Here is a 22,940-nt window from a genome sequence, read left to right as displayed (position 1 = left end):
GTGCTAAGACTCCTGTATCAGCTCATTCAGAAGTAAATGAGAAGGAAAATTTTACAGAAAATACAAGCCTGATACACACTCTCGCCTAAATCCCTTCCAGGTTAGATGGGCCTCATTTGCAGCTGGAACCTTAAAAAGGGTGCAGAAGACAGGAGCAGGATGAGTTCCTCCATCCCCTTCTATAGGCACATTGACCTGATTTGTTTAGAAACACATCTCCAGATTTATTTAGCAGCCTGCTTCCAGTCTCGCACTGGATATGCTGCTTGACTGACTTGCACAAGACAATTCCTCTCACTGAACCGCCACTGTCAGCGTTCAACCTGAAGAGCTAAATTATCTCAGAGAAGTATCAGGAAAACCACAAAAGTAGAAACAGAAAAATGGCAGAGGACAGGTATTTTATGGTCTATCACCCCTGAAGAGAGAGGAACCAAATGAGTTCTTTCTGTGACAGAAACTCCCAACAGGGCTCGCCTGCCACTTGTCTTTTGCGGGATCCTTCCATGAACAAATTTAACTCACCCAAAATAGCAGGAAGGTAGCCTGGGAGGCCATTTCATCTGCTGGCCAGGAGAATTAGAACTATTGGAAGGGTCCAAGCAAAAATCTGATTTGGCACACAAAAGAAATAAGACCCTGTGATTTCAAACTACACAGGTCTGCAAGCCTTATTTCTGCTTTTTTAAAGTTGTAAAACAGCATTTCACTTCCAATGGGAGCACTTACAGCAGAAATCAGTTCGGCTGCAAACGTGCATCAACATCTGTTATTCAGTCAAAATAACCCCTTTCACATGAGAAATAATAAAAAACAAATTAAAGAAAAAATATAACTTGACCACTGGCAGTGATTAACAAACACTAAAAAAAAATTTAAGCCCAAATAAATATTATTTAAATATTTATGGATAAATATTTATATGAATAGAAATTTATAGCTGACAACGGCAAACATTTCAAATTCACTGCTCATCCACAGTGGGTTATCAGATCTGTTTGGACACAACCTGATCAAATCCCAATCTACCAGTCTTACAATAATACCATTAAGGATCAAGCACCACCAATAATGTTATTTATCAGTTCTGACAAAAACTACTGCGAATTTTCCATGTCATACAGCTTCACAAGAAATATCAGACAGCAAACCTTTACCACTCCGACAAAGCCATTTTTCAGACACATATCCTGCAAAAGGCTTTACAGGAAGCATTATTCTCCACAGAAATCCAAATGAACGCAATCCAAGCCACAATGCCTTATTGATACTCTGCCCTTTTATAACTCCACAACTCTCTGCACCAACGACCAAACGGCAATCTGCTACACCTAACTTTGGTTTTGCTTCTTAAAGAGGCTATTTTGTGAGGACTGACTAATACAATCTCACAGATAACATGCGGATCACTTCGGCTTCCGTGGATAGCGGCACTCAATTATAAGAGCTGTGATTCTATTATTCGACAATAATTAGCCTAGATTATTATTATTCCAGAGTAATGACTCTGAAATCGTCCGATTCCTCTAGCTCAAATTTATTTACCCACAGTGCCCAGAATTAAGAGCTGACTGCAAAAAGCCGAGTAACAATCGGCAAATTAAGATTCCAACACCAGCTTCTGCTTACTAAAGTAACTACAGCCCCCCATAGAAAACCGTGCAAAAGAAACCCAGACCAAAACGGCCTAGCGATCTAAGCAGAAACAAAAAGCCGCAATAAAAATAGCAAATACTTTTGGCGAAAACACAACCTGCAGTAACTCGCTGTCGATGATGTAAAACTTACGGCCCACGAACTTCTCCCTCTTCCTGCTGCTCGAGTCACCTTGCCCCGAGCCCGCTGCTGCCGGGACACTAAAGCATGAGGGGCTCTATTAACTCCGGCCCCCCAGCAAAACACAGGGAGCGCTTCCGCAAAAAAAAAAAAAAAAAAAAAGAAAAAGAAAATCATCCTCGAAGGGTCACTCCTGACCCCGGCACCCCTCCGCTCCTCCGGAGGAGACGGACGTCTCCCGGGCTGAAGGCCCAGCACCAGCTTCCAAGGTGGCCCCGGGGAGGGGGGAAGGCTCAGGCGGGGGCCCGATCCCCGCCTGAGCGTACCCCCACTCCCCGGGGCCTAACGCTTGCCCCCCTCTCTACCGCCACGTACCCTTCTCCTCCCGGCCATCCGTCGCCATCCCGCCGCCGCGACGAGCGCCTAAGATGGAGGCTCTCTCTTCCTGCACGTAGCGCTTCCCTCTTCCCACAGGGCGCCGCTTTGTTTACGCTCCCCGCGTCAGAGCGCGCCGCGGGCGGGCGGCGGCGGTGCATGCGCCACGCGGGGCGCTGAGGGCGCCGCCGCCATGTCAGTCCCTGGCAGGCCTGGGCCGCGTTTCTCCGGCTGGGCACAGAGGTGTAGGGAAAGGAGGAGGTTGCTCTGCTCTCGGAAGTGCGGGAAGCTCGCATTTCTCCCGTGCTGTTGTGACAGCTGTGTGTGGTGTTGGAGCCCTTTCTGGGGTCTTGAGCGGGGCAAAGTTTAACACTACTTACTTAACCCCTGGTGTTGGGCATTGCTGTTCCCTCGTTTTCTCTTGTTTTTTACCTCCCCCCCCACCTTTTCATTGTTTTTTCCTTTCTTCTGGCAATCAGGCCAGTTCAGAGGAGGGTGACCAAGCTGATGAGGGGGCTGGAGCACCTCTCCTATGAGGAAAGGCTGAAAGAATTGGGATTGTTCAGCCTAGAGAAGGCTTTGGGGTGACTTAATCGCAGTCTTCCAGTACTTGAAGAGAGTCTACAAGAAAGATGGTGAGAGACTTCTTACAAGGATATGTAGGGTGAGGACAAGGGGGAATGCCTTCAAAATGAAAGAGAGTAGGTTTAGATTATATATCAGGAAGAATTTTTTTACGGTGGGAGTGGTGAGGCATTGGCACAGGCTGCCCAGAGAAGCTGTGTGTGCCCCATCCTTGGAAGCGTTCAAGGGCAGGTTAGATGGAGCCCTGACTAACCTGATCTAAAATAAATTTCAGTTTAAAACATAGCTCTTTTCTAACATAATGTAGGTGGAAACTTTACCACCTGATCTTAGTTGCCCTTTTGGGCAGCTTATGAAGAAGGCTGGGCCCGAAGGTGCATTTGCTAGTTTATCAGTATGTACAATACAACCCAGGGGATCAGGCCACAGCATGGGTTCAGGAAAGGCAGGCCCTTCTTGACTAATCTGATCTCCTTTTAGGATCAGGTGACCTGCCCACTGGATGAGGGAAAGGCTGTGGATGTGTCTACGTGGACTTCAGTTAAGCCTTTGGTGCTGTGTCTCACAGCATTCTCCTGGAGAAGCTGGCAGCCCATGGCTCACCCAAAAGAACAGGAAGTTCAAGGGAGACCTTGTTGCTCTCTACAACTACATGAAAGAAGACTGTTGTTTGGTGGGGGTTGGTCTCTTTTCCAGGCAAGTATCAGCAGGATGAAAGGAAATGGCCTCATGCTGTGCCAGGGGAGGTTCAGGATGGATTTTAAGAAGAATTTTTCTTAGGAAGATTAGTTGGAATGAGCTGCCCAGGGAGGTGGTACAGTCACCACCCTTGGAGGCATTCAGAAAACAACTGGACATGGCACTTTCTCCTACAGTTGATGTGGTGGTAATTGGCCAAAGATTGGGCTTGATGATCTTGAAGGTCTTTTCCAGCCTTAATGATTTCATGATTCTATTTTTAGGGCTGTGTGTAATTTGCATTTATAAAGTAAGACTTGTTTTGTCCACTATGGTAATTTATATGTTTATATCTTATTACCTGACATGCTAACTGTTGTAAAAGCTCTACCTGCTTTTTTTTTTTTTTTTGCTTTTTTTTTTTTTTTTTTCTTTAACTGGAGTAGAGGCATAGCAAGGTGAGTAATGCTGTAGACTGTGGGATAATTTTTGTTGTAAGGCTGCAGATATTTGCTAGACTATCCTAATAGGTGCAGCTAGTCAGCTAAATACCTTGAACTCCCTCCTGCAAAACAATGCAGTTCCAGGAATCTTTGCTCCTGATATTCACTGTGTTTGCCTGTGCTCCCAGAGTGGACAAGTTGGTAGAAATGCCTGATCAGCACAGCAGCTGTTGGCTAGCTTAAGGGAGCACTTTTCTTTTCCAGTGGTGGGGGCTGGAGTGCAAAAGGCACTCTGTAACACTGCTTGGTGTTGTCTCACTTCAAAGCTGTGCAAGCAAAGTCTGAAAGCATGCCCTGAAGAACTGAAGTATTTCTGCAGAGAGAGATGATGAAAGATGGAATTATGTGACGAGGTAAAAATTATGATGTGATTGTGAAGTTTTACAGAATGAAATAAAGGTACCTATTCTTCATCTTTGTATTGGCTTCTTGATTTGATGAAAGGTGATTACTACTGTAGTGCTACAACTTGAACTCATTCAACATTTATTCCATTTATCTGTTCTCTGAAGTGTCAGACAGGCAGAACTTGACACTAGTAGTTTTACTGGCACTTAGCTTCTGTTTCTGTAGCCAAACACTGAAGCAATTCTTGTGTGTCCTGATCACATCAATCATAACTTGAGTAAGGTGCTTGTGGAGTGATCTTTCAGTGTCTGGTATGCACACAAAAAGTTTATTTAACATGTGTTATTTATAAGCAATACCTGCATTTTCTAATTTTACTGGAAATTACTGTGTGGTGTTAACTTCCTGTTTTGCTACTTGTGGAAAAACGGTCTGTTTGCATGTAATGCACTAGATGGTGCTGTCAGCACGAGTTAAATGGAAGGGCACTTCCGCGGGGCTGCTGCTGGTGTCAGTTTTTGTATTTCCCTTTGAATCTGCAGGTGCACCAAGACAGCTTTGGAGAATACTGTACTTTAAGGCCCTTTGGACCTTTTGGTGGATTTCATGCCTTTCACATGGGACAAAGTTCCAATATTGGTAGCATGAGTCAAGCACCTTTACTGTAGTGTGTTGTTAGTGGTGGTGCGTATCTGCAATTGAGCATAGCTGCTGATGCTTTTTTCAAGGATGTAATGTTGGTCTATATAGACTAAACCATCTCCAGAGGTCCCTTTCAGCCTTAACCATTTTTATGGTTTTTTAAATTGATGGGCTCTTTTTCAAGAATTTTAGGGTAAGAGAAACTCCTTAGTGCAGCAAGCAGCTGGTAGCTGTGGCTTCCTGTGTAGATTACAATATAGCAAATCACTCTGGAAAGGAGGGGGAAAATGATGCTAAACTTGGTAGTGAGTTCCCTTTTAGATCTTGCTGTGTCAGACGTTTGACAGATAAATTATTTAAAGGGAGAGCTAATTGCTTTGCCCTAGCCTGTTTTAAAGGAATGTTGAAGAATTCCTTCAGTGTCTGCCAAATGCCTTTCAAAACCAGATGACTACAGCTGCTTGGAAATTCTCTCTTTGAAATGTCTTTATAACATCTTAATATTAGCCCATTTGTCCTTCTTTTTTGTGCAAGTAACTGCTGATGGACATTCTGTGAAGACTGTCTACTAAGATGGGCTACTGCTGAGAAGTGACTAGGGTAACTGAAAATATCTGTGTTCCACATAAGAGACAAACTTGGGCTTGCTTTTATGTCCAGGCCTTCTGCTATCTATCAAGGAGCTGAGCTGGAATGGTTGCTAATTGCTTGACGTGTATTTTTGGAAATTATTTTTTGTAGGCCTGTTGCGGTCTGTATAACTTAGAACTGTTGGGATCCAAAGTGAGGTGGGACTATCACTTTTGTAAAGTGTGTCTAAAAGTGTGCCTAAAATTGACATGCAGAGTCCACTCGTTTGGAATTTTTGTTCCAGATCAGAGGATGAGCCTTGTTACTGCTCCTGCTCTTATCAAAAGGCAGACTTTTGTGATGCAGTTTAGCAGGGAGCCATCCATGTAGCTGCAGCCTGGTATTTAAGTCTCTACTGATACACCCGTATATTTGACTGATGTTGCCATGTGTGTGTGATTCCCATAAAGCCTGATAACTTCCAGAATGTACGAGCACTAATGCTTGTCAGCTGCCTATAACCCCAAAACAGTAAGGTGCAGGTTACAATAAAATTTTTCTCTGCTTTGCTCATATTCATTTATGCCTAAAAGCCTTTCAAAAGCCACTCTGGGATGCTTGCAAGTCTTTTGGCTATGTCAGCCCATGGAAGATGTTTACAGTTAAAAGTAAGCTGTGATTTTTCAAGAAAGCATCAGAGAGTGTTGGCAAACCCTTGTTGGCATAGGTATTCATGACATATTCTTTGATTTAATTCCTGATTTACACTTGAAATAAGCTGCAGAAGGTGCTGGTGGAGAAGTATAACTCCTGTGTGCTTCTTGTTCCTGTGCCTTGGTGCACTGGCAGCTTCCTGTTTACAAGGTAACTGCTGTATGCTGGACTGAGTATGTGTCAAGGTCACGTACTTCAGGCCAGGGAGTTTATTGGATCACGGAGTAACTGCTGTGTAAACAGGAAACTCCCAATAAGGATTACTCAAAAAATTATTTTTAATTAGTAAATTAATAAGTTGGAGTGGGGAGGGGGGAAAGGGAAACTTAAGTTCTTGGAAGCCAACGAGATTTTTCCCTGTTCCCCACAAGATATGGATTTGACTGCTTTTCCTGTAGTTTTTCCTGTTTGTGTTTGTTGCCTGTTTCTTTTTCCCTGGTCAGGCTTCTTCCCCTCTCCCATCAGGTGGTGTGATTCTTATGCTGGCAGTATTAGTGTTAATCTGTTTTCACTGGGTTTTGAGGAGGGTGAGTATTTTATGAAGAGATGAATAAAACGTGATGAATGCTTTTGGAAGTGCATGTTGTGAGACAGACTGACCCTTGTTGTCAGACAGATCCCCTGAAGAGTTGAATAATCACTTCAGTGACAAGCAAGTTAGGACAAAGCTGAGTTTATTGGTCCCTTTGATTTTGGTTTTGTGGAGAGACCTGAAGAATCTGCATTTCATAATCATCACTGCAATTTTCCCTTCTTTGAGCACTTCTGCTTTAGAGACCAGACTGTTTCTCTGTCCTTTCCCTTTTCAAATCCCATGAAGTATGGTTAAGTGATACAGCTGAGGTGGTCTGTATTTCTGCTGCAGGATATGGTGACTTTCTCTTCTATCTTGCCTGCTCCTCGCTTTCAGTTGTGCTGCCTCCAGTTCTTATAGTCATCACTGACCTGATTTAAATTGCTTATCTGAAATAAAAGTTTCATTTTTCTTTCATGGATGACTTTCCAGAACACGAGTTGAAATAGCTTTTCAAGCTATTCAAGAGGCAGGGTGAACACAGAGAAAAGGAAACTGTCCTCTTTTGGCAGCCTTGAGTAGTGTTTAGATGGGCTCAGTCCAGTTGCAACCCTGTTCAGCTTTGTGGGTTTTCTAGGTCACTCCCCTACTGAATCAGGAGGTGGCAGCATCTTGTGTTTGGTGCACATTTTGATTTCAGATCAATATGAACTATTTTATTTTCTTTGCTACAGTAAAGGGATCTACAGTGGTTACGGCTGGAGGAAAAGAAATGCAGGATCCCCTTGAGATCACTGTCATGAAAATGCTGTTTGGCATAGTTGGACCTTGTGTGGAGGTGGTGATGGGATTTGTTCAAGTGATATTTCAAGTGGTAAATTTTTGCTCCTTGTCTGTTTCCCTGGGAAACAAGGGGCCGTAAAGCTGCAATTAAGGTCATCCCTGAGATGTGTTTCTCAGATCTATTTTTGGCATTTACATTTGCTGAGTTCAGCTGAGCCTTTACAGAACTATGATAGCTGTCTGAGCCTTACAGTGGCCACAAGATCCTAACACCTGAAGTTAAGCATGGCTTCATGGTCCTTACTAAATCCTTTTGCAGTTACTCTTTACTGGCAGTGAGCCCTATACTTGGAGCTCGGCTTAAATGCTCTCCTGCACTGGATGGGTGGGGTATGCATTTGGTAATCTCTACTCACTCCCCTCTGCTGTGATTTATAGTTGCGGAAAGTACAGCTCTCTTCTTAGCTGTCACCTCACTGGAAGTGTATGAACAATTACTGTGTGGTACAAACTGTCTAGCCCAATTAGACAGGGGTTTAAAGAACAAGCTTGACAAGACTAGGTGTCTACGTGGTACTATAGTAGACCCTATCATTAGCTAGATAGCCCTACCTTAACTTATCCTGAAATAGATGAATAGCACCCTGATGCAAACCAAGGAATTTTTTGGGTAACAAAAATAGTGTCCAGGGCTCTGCACACAGTATTCACACCCATGGGTAGCAGCACAGTTTAAAGCTATACAAATGGACACATAACTTTCAATAACATCATAGAGAGAACATGTCAGGTTTCTCTGTCTTGTTGCAGTATATTTTTCTCTATTCTGTCCTGAGGAAGAAATGTGGAGGGTTTCAGTTTCTGATACTACAGACTTTTAAGAAAGAATTGAAGAGAGGCAGTGTCATGTGCTGTTTAGATACCAGACTGTAAAGGTCACCTTTTTGAACTCTCACTGTCATAGCCAAGCACAGCAAGGCTTCAATGTGTTGATAGTTCTGAACATCTTCTGCTGTGTTTCTTTCTGCAGAGAGCTGTTCAGTGTTGAAGGTCTGATAAAAGACTGAGTGTAATCATTGGGATAATATTTCTGGGAAGTCATCTTTAGAGAAAGAAGGAAACTTGTATTTGGTGAGTTTGTAGGGAGTTTTCTGTTAATAAGTGGTTCTTTGGGAATCCTAAACAAATTAAAACCCAATTATCTGTATGTCTTTAGCAGATTTTCTGGTGTCTAACAAGATGTGACTATAAATTATGTTCTCAATAGGGATAGTAGCCTATTTTCCTACTCTGCTCCCCACCCCTTCCTCCAGCTCTTAAAATGTCAAAGCCCGTTGAGTTTGTTGGGAGACACTGACTGCATTAATGGTATTTGAGAAATCAGGTTCAGAGTAGTAGTTGCTCAGAGGTTTAGTCTATCCGAAGCAATATCCAAGAGGAATCAAAGGGCAGGAAGCAGCTAAGAAAAAAAAATGCTATGCACCTCATAATTGTAGAAATGCTTCTTTGGCATGCATATCTGGCTTTGGGTAGAGGTTTTGTATGTATCCATATCTTGATCCCAAAACCATGAAACTACATCAATGGGACCAATTGTTATGTTTGTTCACTTAAAAGAAAGGACAGTCTGTAAATAGACATTATCAATTGCATGAGGAGTTACAGTCTTGTTCTCCACATAGAAGTATGTAGATGGTCAAGTTGAGACATATATTTTACTGTGGAAGGAAATTATTTTGCTCCCAACAGCGTTCCCTTTTGCATCTGCAATCTTTATGGTCAGACTCTTGGTTGTGACTAAATGTCTTGGTTCAAACTGCAAAAGCTGTGCTGCTTTTCAAAGTGGCTTTACTGTGTTTGATTGCAGATGTCTGCAGCGTGCATCGCTGTCAGGAGATAAGCTGGTAATAGGCATTTGTGTTTGAGATGGGTTTTGCTTCTGTGATGGCTATAGTTTTTCCTATTATTTGTACTCATGAAACAGGTTGCCCTGTTCTTAACCTCTCATTCCAGCACCGAAGGAGATGTTAAGGCTGTGACTGTGTGTTGTCATTACAGTGCAGGTTTTGGCTTGTCTCTTGCTTTTGTACTCTCATTGTCTTCCAGCTGAATCACTGCTGTTATCTGGTATCACACCCTATTTTTAAGCCACAATGCTTTTCTGTTTCTGCGGCTGGTGGAATACTATGCTTCATAGAACTGGAGTTTAGACTTGCTGATTCTATGTCCTGCTTCAATTATCTTATGTTTTGGAAATTTTTTCCGTGTGAGTTTGATTGTTTATCAGATTGTTTGATTGTTCATCTGTGTTACCCTCATTGGATACTTAGAATCATGAGTCAGATAGCAAAACTATGGGATTTCATAGATCAACAGTAGAGGCTACTGTTACAATACAATTCTACAAAAGAAGCTATGGCTCAAAGGATATTGCTGGGTCTTATGATTCCTCTTCCAACTCATAAATTATCAACTAAAGTTTAAGTGCTCTTGGCTCTTTGTTTACTTTTAGAAGCCTCAGAATATCTGTAACTACAGCTTAGAAGAACAGGTTGAACAATTATTAAGAGCTCAGATACCATAAGAGTGGGTGTTCTATTGCCTTTAAGTTTTAGAAGTAGGATTCATACTTTGGTGCTTTGTGTCACCATCAATTTTAAAGAAATGAAAGTAAATTACCAGGAAGTAACTTGTCTGCAGTAGACAAGTGATAAGAGGTGAAATGTTAGAAGGAAATGATCAGACTCTGAATCAGTGATCAGAATCAGTATTGACAAGATTGCATGTGTTTGAAGCCTTGACCTCACGTAGTAGGTTTCAATGTAGCACTGAAAAAGTTGAAGCTCAAAGAATTGTACATCTTTCTCAGGAAATTGTCCATGAATTGGATTCAAGAAACATTTCTTATTTGAGATGGCACTTCTCAGCCTGTACATACATTCCTCTAAAATTTTCAATTATGTCCTGAAGGGCTTCTGCGCATCTGGAGCCTTTAAGGCACCTCCAGTTATGCATATGCCTCCCTTGCCTTCCCCCAAGAAACCCCTCACTATTTAAAACTGGGATACAATGTGACCCCTCTCCTTGTACGGTGTGTGTTGTGGTACAGTGCTTTGGCTGGATAATGTATGTGAGCTAATCCTTAATGACTGAGTCCTGCTGCTGGAAGCTGAGGTGCCAGTTGTATGGCAAGGCTTCCTGTGGGGCTTGATAAGTCTTGATGAAACACAGTGATTGTCAGGGAGAGAGCACATGTGCCAGAGGTAGCAGGAGGGGCCTTAGGCAACTCCTGTGCCTTCACAGGTTTGCCTCAGAGAGGAGTTATTGTGGGAGCAGGTAATGAAATGCAATAGATTTGAGATGATGGCAACAGTTGTTCAGTCCAGAAAAGCTTACGAACTTCACTTGACCTTTCAGATGTTTTCTGGGAGCATCTACTCACCAAACGTCTCCCTACAGCTCTGTGTTGATACATATGGAATGTGATTTACCCTTTTCTTCTCAGCCTTGGTTCTCTATCTGATGTTATTGTACTAATCTGCTTCTGCAGCTCATTACAGCTGTACTCTGAACTTTCATTTGTTCTGTTTCCTTTCTGCTTCTCCTCTACCACTTGGCTTTCTCTGCAAGGCACCAACAAGTTCTGCTGCAAAGCAAGTTAACTGAGTACAGCTTACCTTCTGTGACCCAGGTGTAGAAATTCTTCCATGCTGAGATGTTTTTTCAGACACAGCTTGCTCGGCAATTATTCAGATGAGTCATAAATACATGGGTCTAATTTAATCTGTGGAGTGGTTTTGAATTTGTCAGCACCGTTGGCTTACTCATCTGCTTTTTTCTGACATAGGATTTAATGTTTCATTTTGAGCCTGTTTGCAGGGCTTTGTACTCCGACTGCTGTATCTTTTTTTTTTTTTTCACCCCAAAAAGTACTTTGCATTTTTCTGCAAAGAGTTATCACAAGCCTCAGGATTTTCTGTTCCACATCTCCTAAAGTGAAAGCAGATGCAGAAATGTGTAATGTCACTGCACTGACTTTATCTGCCTTTTCTTTGTCCTAGTAGTTTAGAACATGTTCAACCATCTGGCTTCTGATGTATTGAAAAATCTGGTGGGTTTTTTTTTGTTTTGTTTTTTTTTTTGTTTAATGCTCCTGAAATCCCTAGCTATTATAATAAATTTTCAATTCACCTGTAGGTTTTCTTTTTCCAGAACTCCAAGTTATCCTAAATTTTCTTAAATCTGACCTGCATGACTTCTCATTCCTTGGTTTGTAAGGAGTAACTCTGTCTTTTGGGATTCTGAAGGGAGCTGACCCTGGTTAGCAATTAAATCAGCTGATGGCCCAGGTCCATCCAGCAAGATGAGGGATAGAATCAGAAAAGCAAATGCAAGAAAAACTCTTGGGTCAAGATGAAGACCATTTAAATGAAGGACAGTGTGTATGTGTGTGGACATTAAGTGACACAAAGGCAGTAACTTGCCACCTTCCACAAGAAGTGGGATACCCAGCCAGTCTCCAAGCAACAATTACTTTGGAAAATATGACCCTTGGACTTTTTTGCCAAACAATATGTGATATGATGATATGTGATGAGGTATTCCTTTAATCAATTCTGGGTCAGCTGTCCTGTCAGTGACCCTTCACAATCTTCTGCCTACCTTTTAGCCTACTTGCTGGCAGGGAGCGGAAAAGTAGAGTGGGAAGAAGACAAGGTCTTTTTGCTGTGCAAGCACTGTTCAGAAATAGCTGAAATATTGGTGTGTTATCAATACTATTTTGATTACAAATCCAAACCACAGTACCATATGGGCTGCTGTGAAGAAAATTCATCCCAACCACACACCAAGTATACTCTCCTGTGGTAGTACTCTCTGCAGTCAGTTGAACAGTTTTAATTTCCTCCTGTTTTATTTTATAACCTACTAACTGCTGCTTTGAAGTTTTTTTGAATTTGTATCATGTAGCAACATGTTAGTGATTCTTCCAAGTATTGAAGTAGAAATCATAATTATGTGTGTATGATAGGTTAATTATCTTAATTATGGCTTCCTTGGGTATTATAGTTGCTTCAAATGTGGATATATTAGATAAGAACTTGACAATCCATAGAACAGCCAAAATATTACTTTGCTTTGGGAACACAAATAACTTTTTTCTGGGAACAAAAATATTTGGTGGTTTGAAGTTTTCCCCCCCCCTCAAGGTAATTCTGACAATGCTAGATTATTTCAGTTTTAAAGCTTCTATACATATTTTTTTTTAATATATACTTAAACTGACTTTTTTCCAAGCTGTTCTATAGGGTAAAATAATTTTTAAAATTTCAATTTCTGAATGACTTCAAATTAATAAATTCCATTTATTCTGCTCGTCATGGCTGTAATTTTGAGATGTGGCCACAGGACATTTTGTTCAACGTCAGTAGACATCTTCCAGTCTTAGGTCGGACAAGATGGCTGTGACACTGAGGAAGCCAGGAACCTTCAGATTTGGTTCCTTATCTTTGTTGTCTCCTCATCTTGGAAGGCTGTATGACAGCTGTCCCTCTTCAGAAGAGACTTTCCTAGATTTTGTGGAGCCCTTGGTTCTTAGCTGCCCTTTTGCTGTGGGAAAGTGTGTGGGCCCAATTTTGTGGCACAGCCACCTTACAGTGCTTATGGGATTATTTGTGAAAGAGACAGGTTTCAGTTCCTGTGTCACGAAGCAGATCACATCACATCTGGGTGTTTTAATTTGGTCAGTCAATTAGAAGCTCTTAAATGGATGAAGTTAGATTGTGTATGGAAATACGGGCAGTATCAAGGCAACCCAAACAACGGGAAGTCTGGCTTTCTCAAAAGAAAGAAGTGGACACTAAAAGGTCATGGAACCTAATGCCTAGGATATAATCTCTGCTTGATTGGTAAGTGGCAAAAGGGATGCCAGAGCCCTGGGAGCCTGCACCTGACGGGGGGATGCTATGGAGTTGGGAGCAGGGGACCATGCCTCTTGTAACAGAAAGAGCAACTTCCTTGGGGGAGGGATTGTATAGTGTTTGCTGCAATCCAGAAACGCAGCAGAGTGACCAGAATCAAACCTGCCAAAGAGGACAAGTCTCTTAGGAGACACCTGCCTATACATGTTTTGGATTTTTTCTTAAATTTTGCATAGGCACTTTGCTTTTCCTGCTTAAAAACTTAATTTTAGCTTGTAGTAAATTTTTTCTTCCTAAGTTGAAAAGTTTTTAAAATTTCTGCAGAGCTTGCCACTTCAGAGATGTCTTGACACATGCAGCTAGGGAGGTCAACTTAGCAGGTGAGAGCTACTACAGATGGCTGTGTGCAGGGAGGCTGCTTGGCAGCCCCAGCTGGCCTGGGCTGCAAAGACTCTGCGTTTTTGATTACCTGCTGGCAAGGAATGGTGCATTATGATGGCTTTCCCATCTGCTATTGGTGGGAGAGTAGGACATGGCTTTCTTGAGTGAGAAACTAGTCACAATTAGCAGATTAACAGTCTAGGGGCTTTTTGCTGTTTTCTAGGATCAGAGGCTTTAGCCATTAAGCAATAGCTCCATGCCTGTCCTAGCTCCTGCTGCCTGTCTGGATTGCCAGCACTGCTCACGGAGCCAAAGTCAGCTTTTTTGCCACTTTCTCAAGATACCTACTGTTGCAGCAAGGCCAAGTAACTTGGGTTTGTATGAATCCTTGTCTGACTGGCTTTTGGTTAGTGTTGTTGGTTGTGTCACTGATCACCTCACCCCTAAGAGTTCCCTTGTTATCTAGGAGCCCTGAGTTCAAACACCAGCCTTTTATCAGTGCAGGTATAAATATCATCTCCCTTTCATATGGTGGCATCAAACTATTGAGGGTAAGTATAGAGGAAATGTGGTGGCAGAAGACTTTTTACTCCATAAGAAACCAGGCTTTGGTATTTTTTTCTGGGTTAGATACCAGTCTGATACAGATCCAAAATCAGATCTGCTATTTCACTTATAATTCAAAAAAGAAATGGAAATACTAGTCATGAATATAGTCTGATGATCAGGTCATCTGCCATGGGAGATACCGTAAGGATGTCCTTATTGCATGTTCTTTCCCTTTTACTCCACAGCTTTGTAATATAGTCCTCTAAGAGCAAATGGGACCAGAACAATTGTACCTCACAGTGATCCCACTTTAATGAATGCAGTAGGTTGTGTCTTAGAGGCCAAAGTCAGTTGTGCAGAAGGTTATGTCCTTGGGAGATCCTTGTTTTTATGACCCATTTGCTGATTGCTTTGATATGTGCTAAGTGAGGGCTTGTGCAGCATTGCCACAGCTGGAGACAAATTCCCTCCAGTTACATATAGGTGACAGTGATGTCAGCCTAGGACTGCCCTGTTATTTGAAGCTGGATAGTCAACTACTTTATACTTTTCATAAATATTACACAGCTGTTTGTCACATTCATATCTTGCAGCAAGGTAGTAATTGGATAATGTGTGAAAACCCACTGTAAATTCATTGCTTTTAATTTCACTAAACGCCTGTAGCATTTGCATTGTTTGATAATTTTACAAGTGCTGGAACTTAAATCTGGCCCTGCAGGTGGTTAAGTCATGTCTCCTCTGTAGTGTGATATATCTGCCTGTGTGTCATGTTGTCTTAAGGAGTGAAAATTAGAGAGAGGTAATTCCTTTTTTTGTTTGAGAAAGGCTGAGGTTTGTTCTGCTATAGGTGCTTAGAAATGTTTGCAGAGGTATCAGAAAATACAATGACTAAAACTATCATACTCCATGGTCCCCTGCTGTTTTGGAGGCATGTTCAGTTGCTTCCCACCTTGCTAGGCAAACTGCTGAGCTTTTCAGCCCTTGGGTTGTCAATTCATTCCCCCTTGATGCTTAGCTAAGAATATGACAGAAATTTTGATGCCTGTTCAGCTTCTGTTCTTGTGTTTATTGTCATGTGCTGATAGTCTCTGATTTGCTAGCTACCTTTTGTGTGGGGAAGTAGCATCTTGAGAACCAGCTTAAGTTTTAATGTTGTAACTGCTGTCACACATCTTCAGGATGGGGAGCTTCTGTTCTTGCCTTCCTCATGCTCCACTCTGTAAAAGTTATTTTTGAATGTTTGGTTGAAATTACCTCACCTTAGCAAATGCTAATAAAAGAATGAATAAATTCTGTTCTGCTGAACACAGAAGATAAACTACTTCTAAAGAAGGACTCCAGAGTACAGACCTCGCCAGGTTGGTGTGAAGAATTTCCTTGACTTTTTATTTTGAATGCATCTTCTGTTGGTACTCCTTTAGCAGTCCAATAGTCTGTTGGTCCTAAAGACTTTCTACTTAACATGCCAAAATTTATCAGCCAGTTTGTTTTGACCAAACTGTTCACTGAATTTTTCCGTGATTCTTTGTTATTGTTGGCATTTTAGAAGAAGAATTTGCTATTTTGCCATCTTCCTTTGGAGATATCACCAGCTTTTTGAAGGGCATCTTAATTGACTCCTTTCCTCTGCTCTGTGTTGTCTCTTTTCCCCCCTTGTTTCTAAAGCCTTTTTTGTCACAAGAGGATAGACTTGGCCCAGGCTTCCAGTATGGTGACCTGAAACAGCCTTCATATTTCTTATAGGTGTTTAATCCATTTAGTTGTCAAGACCTGATGGGAGTCACTAAGAATAGGTCTAACACGCCCACACTGCTGTCACTTGGAGGACCGGATGTGTGGCAGACATCCTGCAGGTAGCATTAAATTGGATGAACTGCATTCTGGAAGAAGCCTGACCAGCTGAACTCAGTATGGCAGTGACATGTAGACAGACAGTGATACTGGGGCATCTTAGTGGAGCACCAATTAGATGTGTCTAAAAACCAATAGCTTTAAAAGCCTTAGTTTATTGACAAGATGTATCTGAATATGAATTGCCTAGCTATCTGCAGCAGAAAACTGTACACTCCAGACAGATCATCTCCCTGTTCCAGGTGTTCAGCACTAGTACACAGGAGTCCTGGGAAGAGACTGGCAACCAGAGCCACTTCCAGTCAGAGACCAATTTGGGGCTATATGATCTAACAATAAGTGCTGGTGTTTTCCCAACTGGAGCCAAATGGCTACTTGTTCATGGTGGATTTTCATTGTTTGGATTCTCTTTCTTGAAAGAGAATGAAGAACTGGAGAGAAATAACCACCTTTTTTTATTAAATATGTGTAGGTATGTATCATGCCTTAGTAACGTGCCGTTGCAAGCAGCAAACTGATCCTGGTTTTCCTTTCCATATAGGACTTGGTTAAAGCTTTAGGTGGTCAGAATTTAGGTCCTAGTGAAGCACCTTTCATATTTTGATGCACCATTTCACTTTCAGCAAACTTTTCCTTAATCCCTGCCTTAGATGTTTGTTCAGGCAGTTGGAGCTAGTCCTCTCCATCCCAGAAGCGCATCTGAATGTAGCTCATAAATAAGCTGTCATTTTAAAACCTGCAGTCTACAGAGGAAAACAGTGCAGTTGTCACTGGAAGTGGAGGTAGGGAGAAGGTAAAGGAAGACTCGTTTTCAAGATGGAAAGATGGAGACCTTAATCTGAAATACAGAGCAGTGCAGCATATGCTATTCCAGTAATGAATAATGGTTAGAACACAGCAAGATGCTTTACTTAACAGTTAGGAATGTCTAATGAAGACCTAGTAGCTTAAATGATACAAATGAGTCTTCACTCCTCACACAATTAAGTTTTCCATGTTATTGGCAAACATTACACTTGGAGCAGAATAACACAAGCTTAGATTTCTTCAAACTGATTATATTTAGATTTTTGTCTGGCCTGGGTAGAGTGTGTGGGAGAATTTTGCTTGTTAGGTTTTTATCTTGCATCTTGTGGCTAGTGACAGACTGCTTGTTGCTGTTACAGCAGCAGCTCTACCTCTTTCCAACATCAATTAGGAGAGGTTACATACAAATTAAGTAAACTAGTCCTGGGGCTATTCATGAGGGTGATCACAATGATACAGGATGTGAAGGGGAGGCAAAGGGGGAAAAAGGATTCATGGTTAACAGGTTTCTTATATCTTCTTCTAATATTTTTTCAGGTGTATGTTCTGTCAGGATAGGGGAAGGAGATAATAGTTAAGTATAAATAATGCTATAAAGGTGCCACACCCCAGTGCTCCAGGAAGGATGGATAGGAATGCTGGAAAAAGGGGTGACCTTTGGATTGCTTTTGTTCAGCTTGGTCCAACTCATCTGTGTCACGTTGACTCCATGGTTGTTTCTATCCCATCACAGCACAAAACAACTTTATATTAGCATAACATCTTGTTGTAAATCAGATGGAAGTAAGTTTGGGTCACCCTGCAGTTGGCAGCTGATTAGTGACTGCAGTTCAGCAGGTCGCTAGTTAATATGCAGTGACTTGGCTGATAGCAGGCATCTCTCCTCAGGCTCAGCTCCTTGCAGGACCACCTCACAAAACTTGTGCCTTGTGATCCTAACTGCCAGCATAGTGGGTTAAATATGTCGCTTTGGAAGGCAAGCTTGTGTCTTCAAACATAGGACTCTCAAAGATGTAGAGCTTGCTGTTTCTTTCAAAAATCCTTGGAGCTGTTTGGTTGGATAATTACAAACATCTGCTTATTTGCCTACCAGGTACAAGCTTTTGGGTTGGGTGCAAAATTAAGAATGAATGACTTTAGCAGTGTCTCCCACAGGTTATTCTCAGTGTGAGAATCCTGGATTATTTACAGTATAAACAGCACTTTCTGAGCTGGTCATATCTAGGAATTGACTTTCCTCCATCAGCGCTGAACTTGCAGGGAGAATACTTGAAATGTGTTATTCTGCCAGTGTAATGGAGATTTCTGGCCCTGGAAAGAACAGTGGTATGAGCAGTGTCCCCCTAGGGTTTGATTCAGTTGTCATCATATTGGTTCTAATGCTATCCGAGACACCTTGGGGTATATGAAATATCCTCTTGGGTCTGGCACACAGGACTTGGTCAGACCCTCACCTTTCCTGAGCAGCAGTTGGAGCCTGTGTGTGACAGAGATGTCAGCCCAGGCAAGGAGCTGCCTTCTGTTGGCTCCTTTGGTCTTGAAGAAAGAGGCAGAAGAACCAGTCCAGCAGTGCCTGACTGCTAGGCTGAGAGGATGGGGAACTGATGCTTGTGAATGTCAGCTACTAGTAGTTTTGCCCACAAGTGTGTCAGTGTTTGAAGCACAGGTAATAGTAAGAGAGCGTCTCCCTCTCTCTGCAGATGAATATATTGGCAGTTTGTTCTCATTTTCAAATGTATTAGCACTCATTCTGGTCTTCCTGCTGGAAAAAACAACTTCAGTTACAGATATTTTTTGTAAAGGATAACAACTTTGAAAAGTTGTAATTTTTTGTTGAATTCTTTTCTTTCTTGACAGTCCAGGTTTTGCTGACTCGTGGGAATGTCATGGATGGCTGAACATCTTGAATACATGCTCATCATCTCCAGCATAAGATTTAGGGCTGCCAAGCACTTTACAAGGGTTTGGCCTGGGAAATTTCAGGAGTATTTGAACTAAAATACTGTTTACAATGGATGAGCACTAGTCTGTACAAAGTCAACTGTCAAGCTCTTGTGGAGTCACCATCATTGCAAAGCATTTGTTTTGTTGACTATGTCAGTGTGAGCAAGACTGCCTTCCCAAATTAAAAATTTTGCGAACTTCTACACTATTGCATTCTGCTAGTGCTAAAAGCTTTGTTGAATGAGCTTTGGATCAAGCACAGAGGGCATTTACATGGCTTCAAGTTGTAACAATATTGGCTGTCTTTACAGTGTGGAAGGAAAAATATTTCCTGTTATTTATTAGCAGCTTAGCTAATATTAGCAGCTAAGCCACACAGTTATGAAAGCTCGTGGCTAAAACTGTCTTGCAACACTTGTTCATACAAAGCATTTTTTCTAGTATTTCCATCTCGAGTGCAAGACCAATTTTTAATGAATATTATGCACTGGCCCTGACAAATCCTTTATGTTCACCGTGAGACTCTGAGTGTTAAAACAGTGCTTCACAGATATTGCTGTTGATCAGCTGACTGGAAAGCCATGTGCTGGTCTGAGCTCACCTCGCAGCATAAATCCCCTGCTCTGTGTGCCACCCTACAGGGAAGCCACCATTTTAGAAAGGCAGTGAACAAATGAAGGGTGAAAAGTCACCCTTCGTGCATGTTTTCCTCACCTGAGCAGCACTATCATTAGTTTGGCAAAGTTCAGAGCACTTCTGTCTGTGGCTCAGCAATGAAAACTGCTGGATGAGCCTAGACAGCTCATATATGGAGTGGTTTCTTCCTGCCCCATGGCTTCAAGCTATCAGCTGTGTGGTAAAAGATAGTTTGCATGATTAGAAACCATGCTGTCAATTTTCTTTAAACATCATGTGTCTATCCATTTCTGTTCCCCTCCAAATGGTTCTTTTCCTCTGCTTCTTCCCCACAAGTCCAGAGAATGTGGGGAAAAAAGGTTTAGAGATGGAGCTGACTACTTAAGGATGAGCTACCATTCAGGAGTACCAGTGAGATGCTCTCCTCCATCTTGCTGACTGGTCCCTGTCAGGAACAGAACAGGAGCTGGCTTATCACTGCCCAGACCTCTCCCCTTGTACTTGCTGTGTGCTGGAGCTGTGTGCTCTGCCCTGGCTCCCTGAGCAGATACTGCCTGGCAGTGTCTGCATAGCAGAGATGATTGAGTGAGATGGAGGCTTCTTCCACTTAAGTCCAAGAGCCTCATTTCTCCCCAGGTAAGGGAGGTACAGTCTATTTGTAGTATGCAGACACAGCCTGAAAAACACAGCTGTCACCAGCACTGTTTGATTCCATGTCCCCACCCAAATGCTTTCTGAACTGAGCTCCCTGTACTAGCATTCTCTTTTTTTAGCAACCCAAACCAAGGCCTGGCCCACCCAGTTTCAGCAGGCAGGAAGGATAAAACATCCTGAGAACCCTGCTTTGCTGCAAGGAGATCACATGTGTGATCATGTGAGATCATGACGTGCTCAGCACAAAGATGTTACTGTGTTTTTATTGCAGCCCTGTTACAGCTAAACATTCCAGATGTATGTCTCCTGCTTTAGTGTAAATGTGCACTACTGGCATCAGGGTGGAGGCTGTCCTCTTATATCTAAAAGAATGGGGGGAAAAAGTAATCCTAAATAATGCTGTGTTCCAGCTAGTAAAATCTTGAAGCAAAGACTCTTGGTGTTTGCGGTGGGAGGTTGCTGATGGTAGAAAGATTCTCCCACTGCTGTGTGCACTCTCTTTGGTGCTGAGTGTTACAGGGTACTCAAAGCATGGTCTGTATCTTTTGTTTCTTGCAGTTGATGATGTTGTAGGCTTACTAGAGAAGTCATCTGTGTTTGCTGCTTTTCACTGCTGCTGGGACACTTTGAGAGTGGGAAGGAATTTGGATCAGTCTGCCAGAATAAACCTTCTCTGAGTACTGGAGCTGGCGGCACAGGCAGTTGTATGCAGCCAGAGCAATACTGTTCTTGCTGGGCATGGTCTAGTGCACCTCTGCACAGCATGGACTGGAGCAATGAAATGCAACAGGTCATGGGGTTGTGTCACTCATGTTGGTGCTTACTTATATGGTGTCTTTGCTCTATGTTCCCTGAGTCTGGTGTCTCTGTAGTGGGACTGTGACTTGGCCTTCAGTGTGGTCTGAAGGTTTCTGAATCCGGAAGACTGCAGGATCCACTGGTTAGTACTGAAGAGATGTTCCTTTTTGCTGTCCAGGAGTTCTAGCATTGGTATTTCTTTATTTGTTGCTATAGCCTTTAATTTTCCTTGCTCTTTTCTGGATGGATGAGAATAATATAAATTTCTGAATTGTTTCCCCCTTTGTTTAGCTGGGTTTAGTTCTTTATCATTTGCAGCAGCCTCAGCCTACATATGGAAGTGCTTCAAGGTTTAATTTCTAGCATATTTGAGTCTCATGTTACTGATGAGAATCTCACCACTGCTTTCCCTTTCCTTATGTAGAAACTAGAGCTTTGCTCAAGATCATATCCACTTCCATTTCCTTGTGTCTCCTTCTTCATACAGACTAATGACAATCTGAAAATATTTTTGTCCTTTCATGAACAGGTTGTTAATTTCATCGTTCATAGTAGGAATAAGTTAATCAAATATCTCTTCTTCTTAATACTAACTTTGTAAAGCAGTTATGTTAAACAGGACACACAAATACCAAATTACTTTGCTCCTTGGAGTCATCTTTCATCCCTTAGAGATGTATGTAAATCCAAAAACAAATTCTTAGGAGAGATATTTTTGTTAATATCCCTGTTCTTCTCCTCTTTTTTATTTTGCCTTTAATAAGATTTGCAACTTAGTCTCCAAGCATGTGTTACTGCCCATATATGAATAGTCATCCCTGAAGTAATGGGAAGAAATCTTCAGCTAGTGGGTATTAGCACAGCTCTGTGCTGGGTGAAGATGAAATCATCTGAAGATGATTTGAGTCATCCAACTGAGCCTATCAGTTTCTGTTGTTGCACTAAGTCCTACCCAGGTAATTCATTACAGCAGCAGCTGATTGTTCTTGCTTCTGTGTGTTTCAAGGACTGCCCAAGGAGAGGTTAAATACTATGGTGATGGTATGGACTGTGGGCATGTCCATGTCTCAACAGTGCTTACGGAAGAAAACGAGAGCTGTCCTGGCAAACATGATGGGGAGGAGTCACAAGGGTTGCTGAAGCAATTCTTGTGACACATTAGTAGAGCAGGATCTTGTAAATGGATTAGTGTTTAAGACAATTCTTCAGCATTCTGCAAGTCAGGGCAGTTCTGGATAATGTTCATTTCTCAATTAGGGAAGAGATTGACAAGGCAGCAGGAGGCTCCAAACAGAAAAATTTCTACACAGTAATTTAATAAGGAGGAGAGTTTTTTTAGGATTATCCTAAATGAGAGACTGATTAAATGCTGCTTGACTCAGAGCCTTAGGTGAAACTGTATGGTTTGCTCTTAAGGGCACAAAGGAAGCAGAACAAATGGAAAAAAAAAGTGAAGGTTCACAGACATAAAGAATTACTTCTGTATCCACTGGCTTTGCAATACATGAGTTCAGTTAAGTTCATACTACAGCAGTAAAAAAGGACACCTGACGATTTAAGTTTGGTTGTGCTGTAAGCGCTGCTGTAAGTAATATCCAGCTTCTACACAAGCTGTTGGCACTGGTTGGGGCTGAGCAGAATCCTGGCTATTTTGTAGCTTGTGCTGATACAGTTTGTAGCAAAGCAACCTATCCTGTTACTGTTTTGTTAGGGACAAGTCAAAGCAATGTTCTAAAAGGAGGAAGTTATCAAGTGCCTTTTCAAAGGCTGAAACAGCACTTACCTTTGTTTGCTTATGGCTTGCTTACTGTATCTTTATGCAAGGATAGAGAATGAAGTCATAGGATGTGGCATTATTTAGGTGACACTAAATGTATCAAAGCATTTGTGAATGAGACAGGATAGTGAGCT

General features: G+C 42.0%; 1 protein-coding gene and 1 long non-coding RNA gene across 6 annotated transcripts in view; one reads left to right on the top strand and one right to left on the bottom strand.

The window, feature by feature from the left end:
- The window catches only part of YTHDC1 (YTH N6-methyladenosine RNA binding protein C1), a 29,485-nt gene extending 27,177 nt beyond the window's left edge, over nucleotides 1-2,308 (bottom strand). For all 5 annotated transcript variants that reach the window (XM_068187351.1, XM_068187352.1, XM_068187354.1 and 2 more), the window contains exon 1: nucleotides 2,152-2,308. In XM_068187351.1, coding sequence (XP_068043452.1) covers nucleotides 2,152-2,179 — 28 coding nt within the window. In that variant the 5' untranslated portion in view covers nucleotides 2,180-2,308. The remainder of the gene's footprint in view (nucleotides 1-2,151) is intronic.
- A 72-nt stretch (nucleotides 2,309-2,380) lies between these two features.
- On the top strand, nucleotides 2,381-4,330 carry LOC137472336 (uncharacterized). The gene is made up of 2 exons (XR_010998119.1): nucleotides 2,381-2,815; nucleotides 3,223-4,330. It is a non-coding gene; the product is annotated as an uncharacterized lncRNA (long non-coding RNA).
- The last annotated feature ends 18,610 nt before the right edge of the window (nucleotides 4,331-22,940 follow it).

This window comes from Anomalospiza imberbis, chromosome 4 (genome assembly GCF_031753505.1).
Source record: "Anomalospiza imberbis isolate Cuckoo-Finch-1a 21T00152 chromosome 4, ASM3175350v1, whole genome shotgun sequence".
Taxonomy (NCBI): Eukaryota; Metazoa; Chordata; class Aves; order Passeriformes; family Viduidae; genus Anomalospiza; species Anomalospiza imberbis.
Note: the sequence above shows the minus strand (reverse complement) of the source record. Positions and strands in the feature narration are given on the sequence as shown.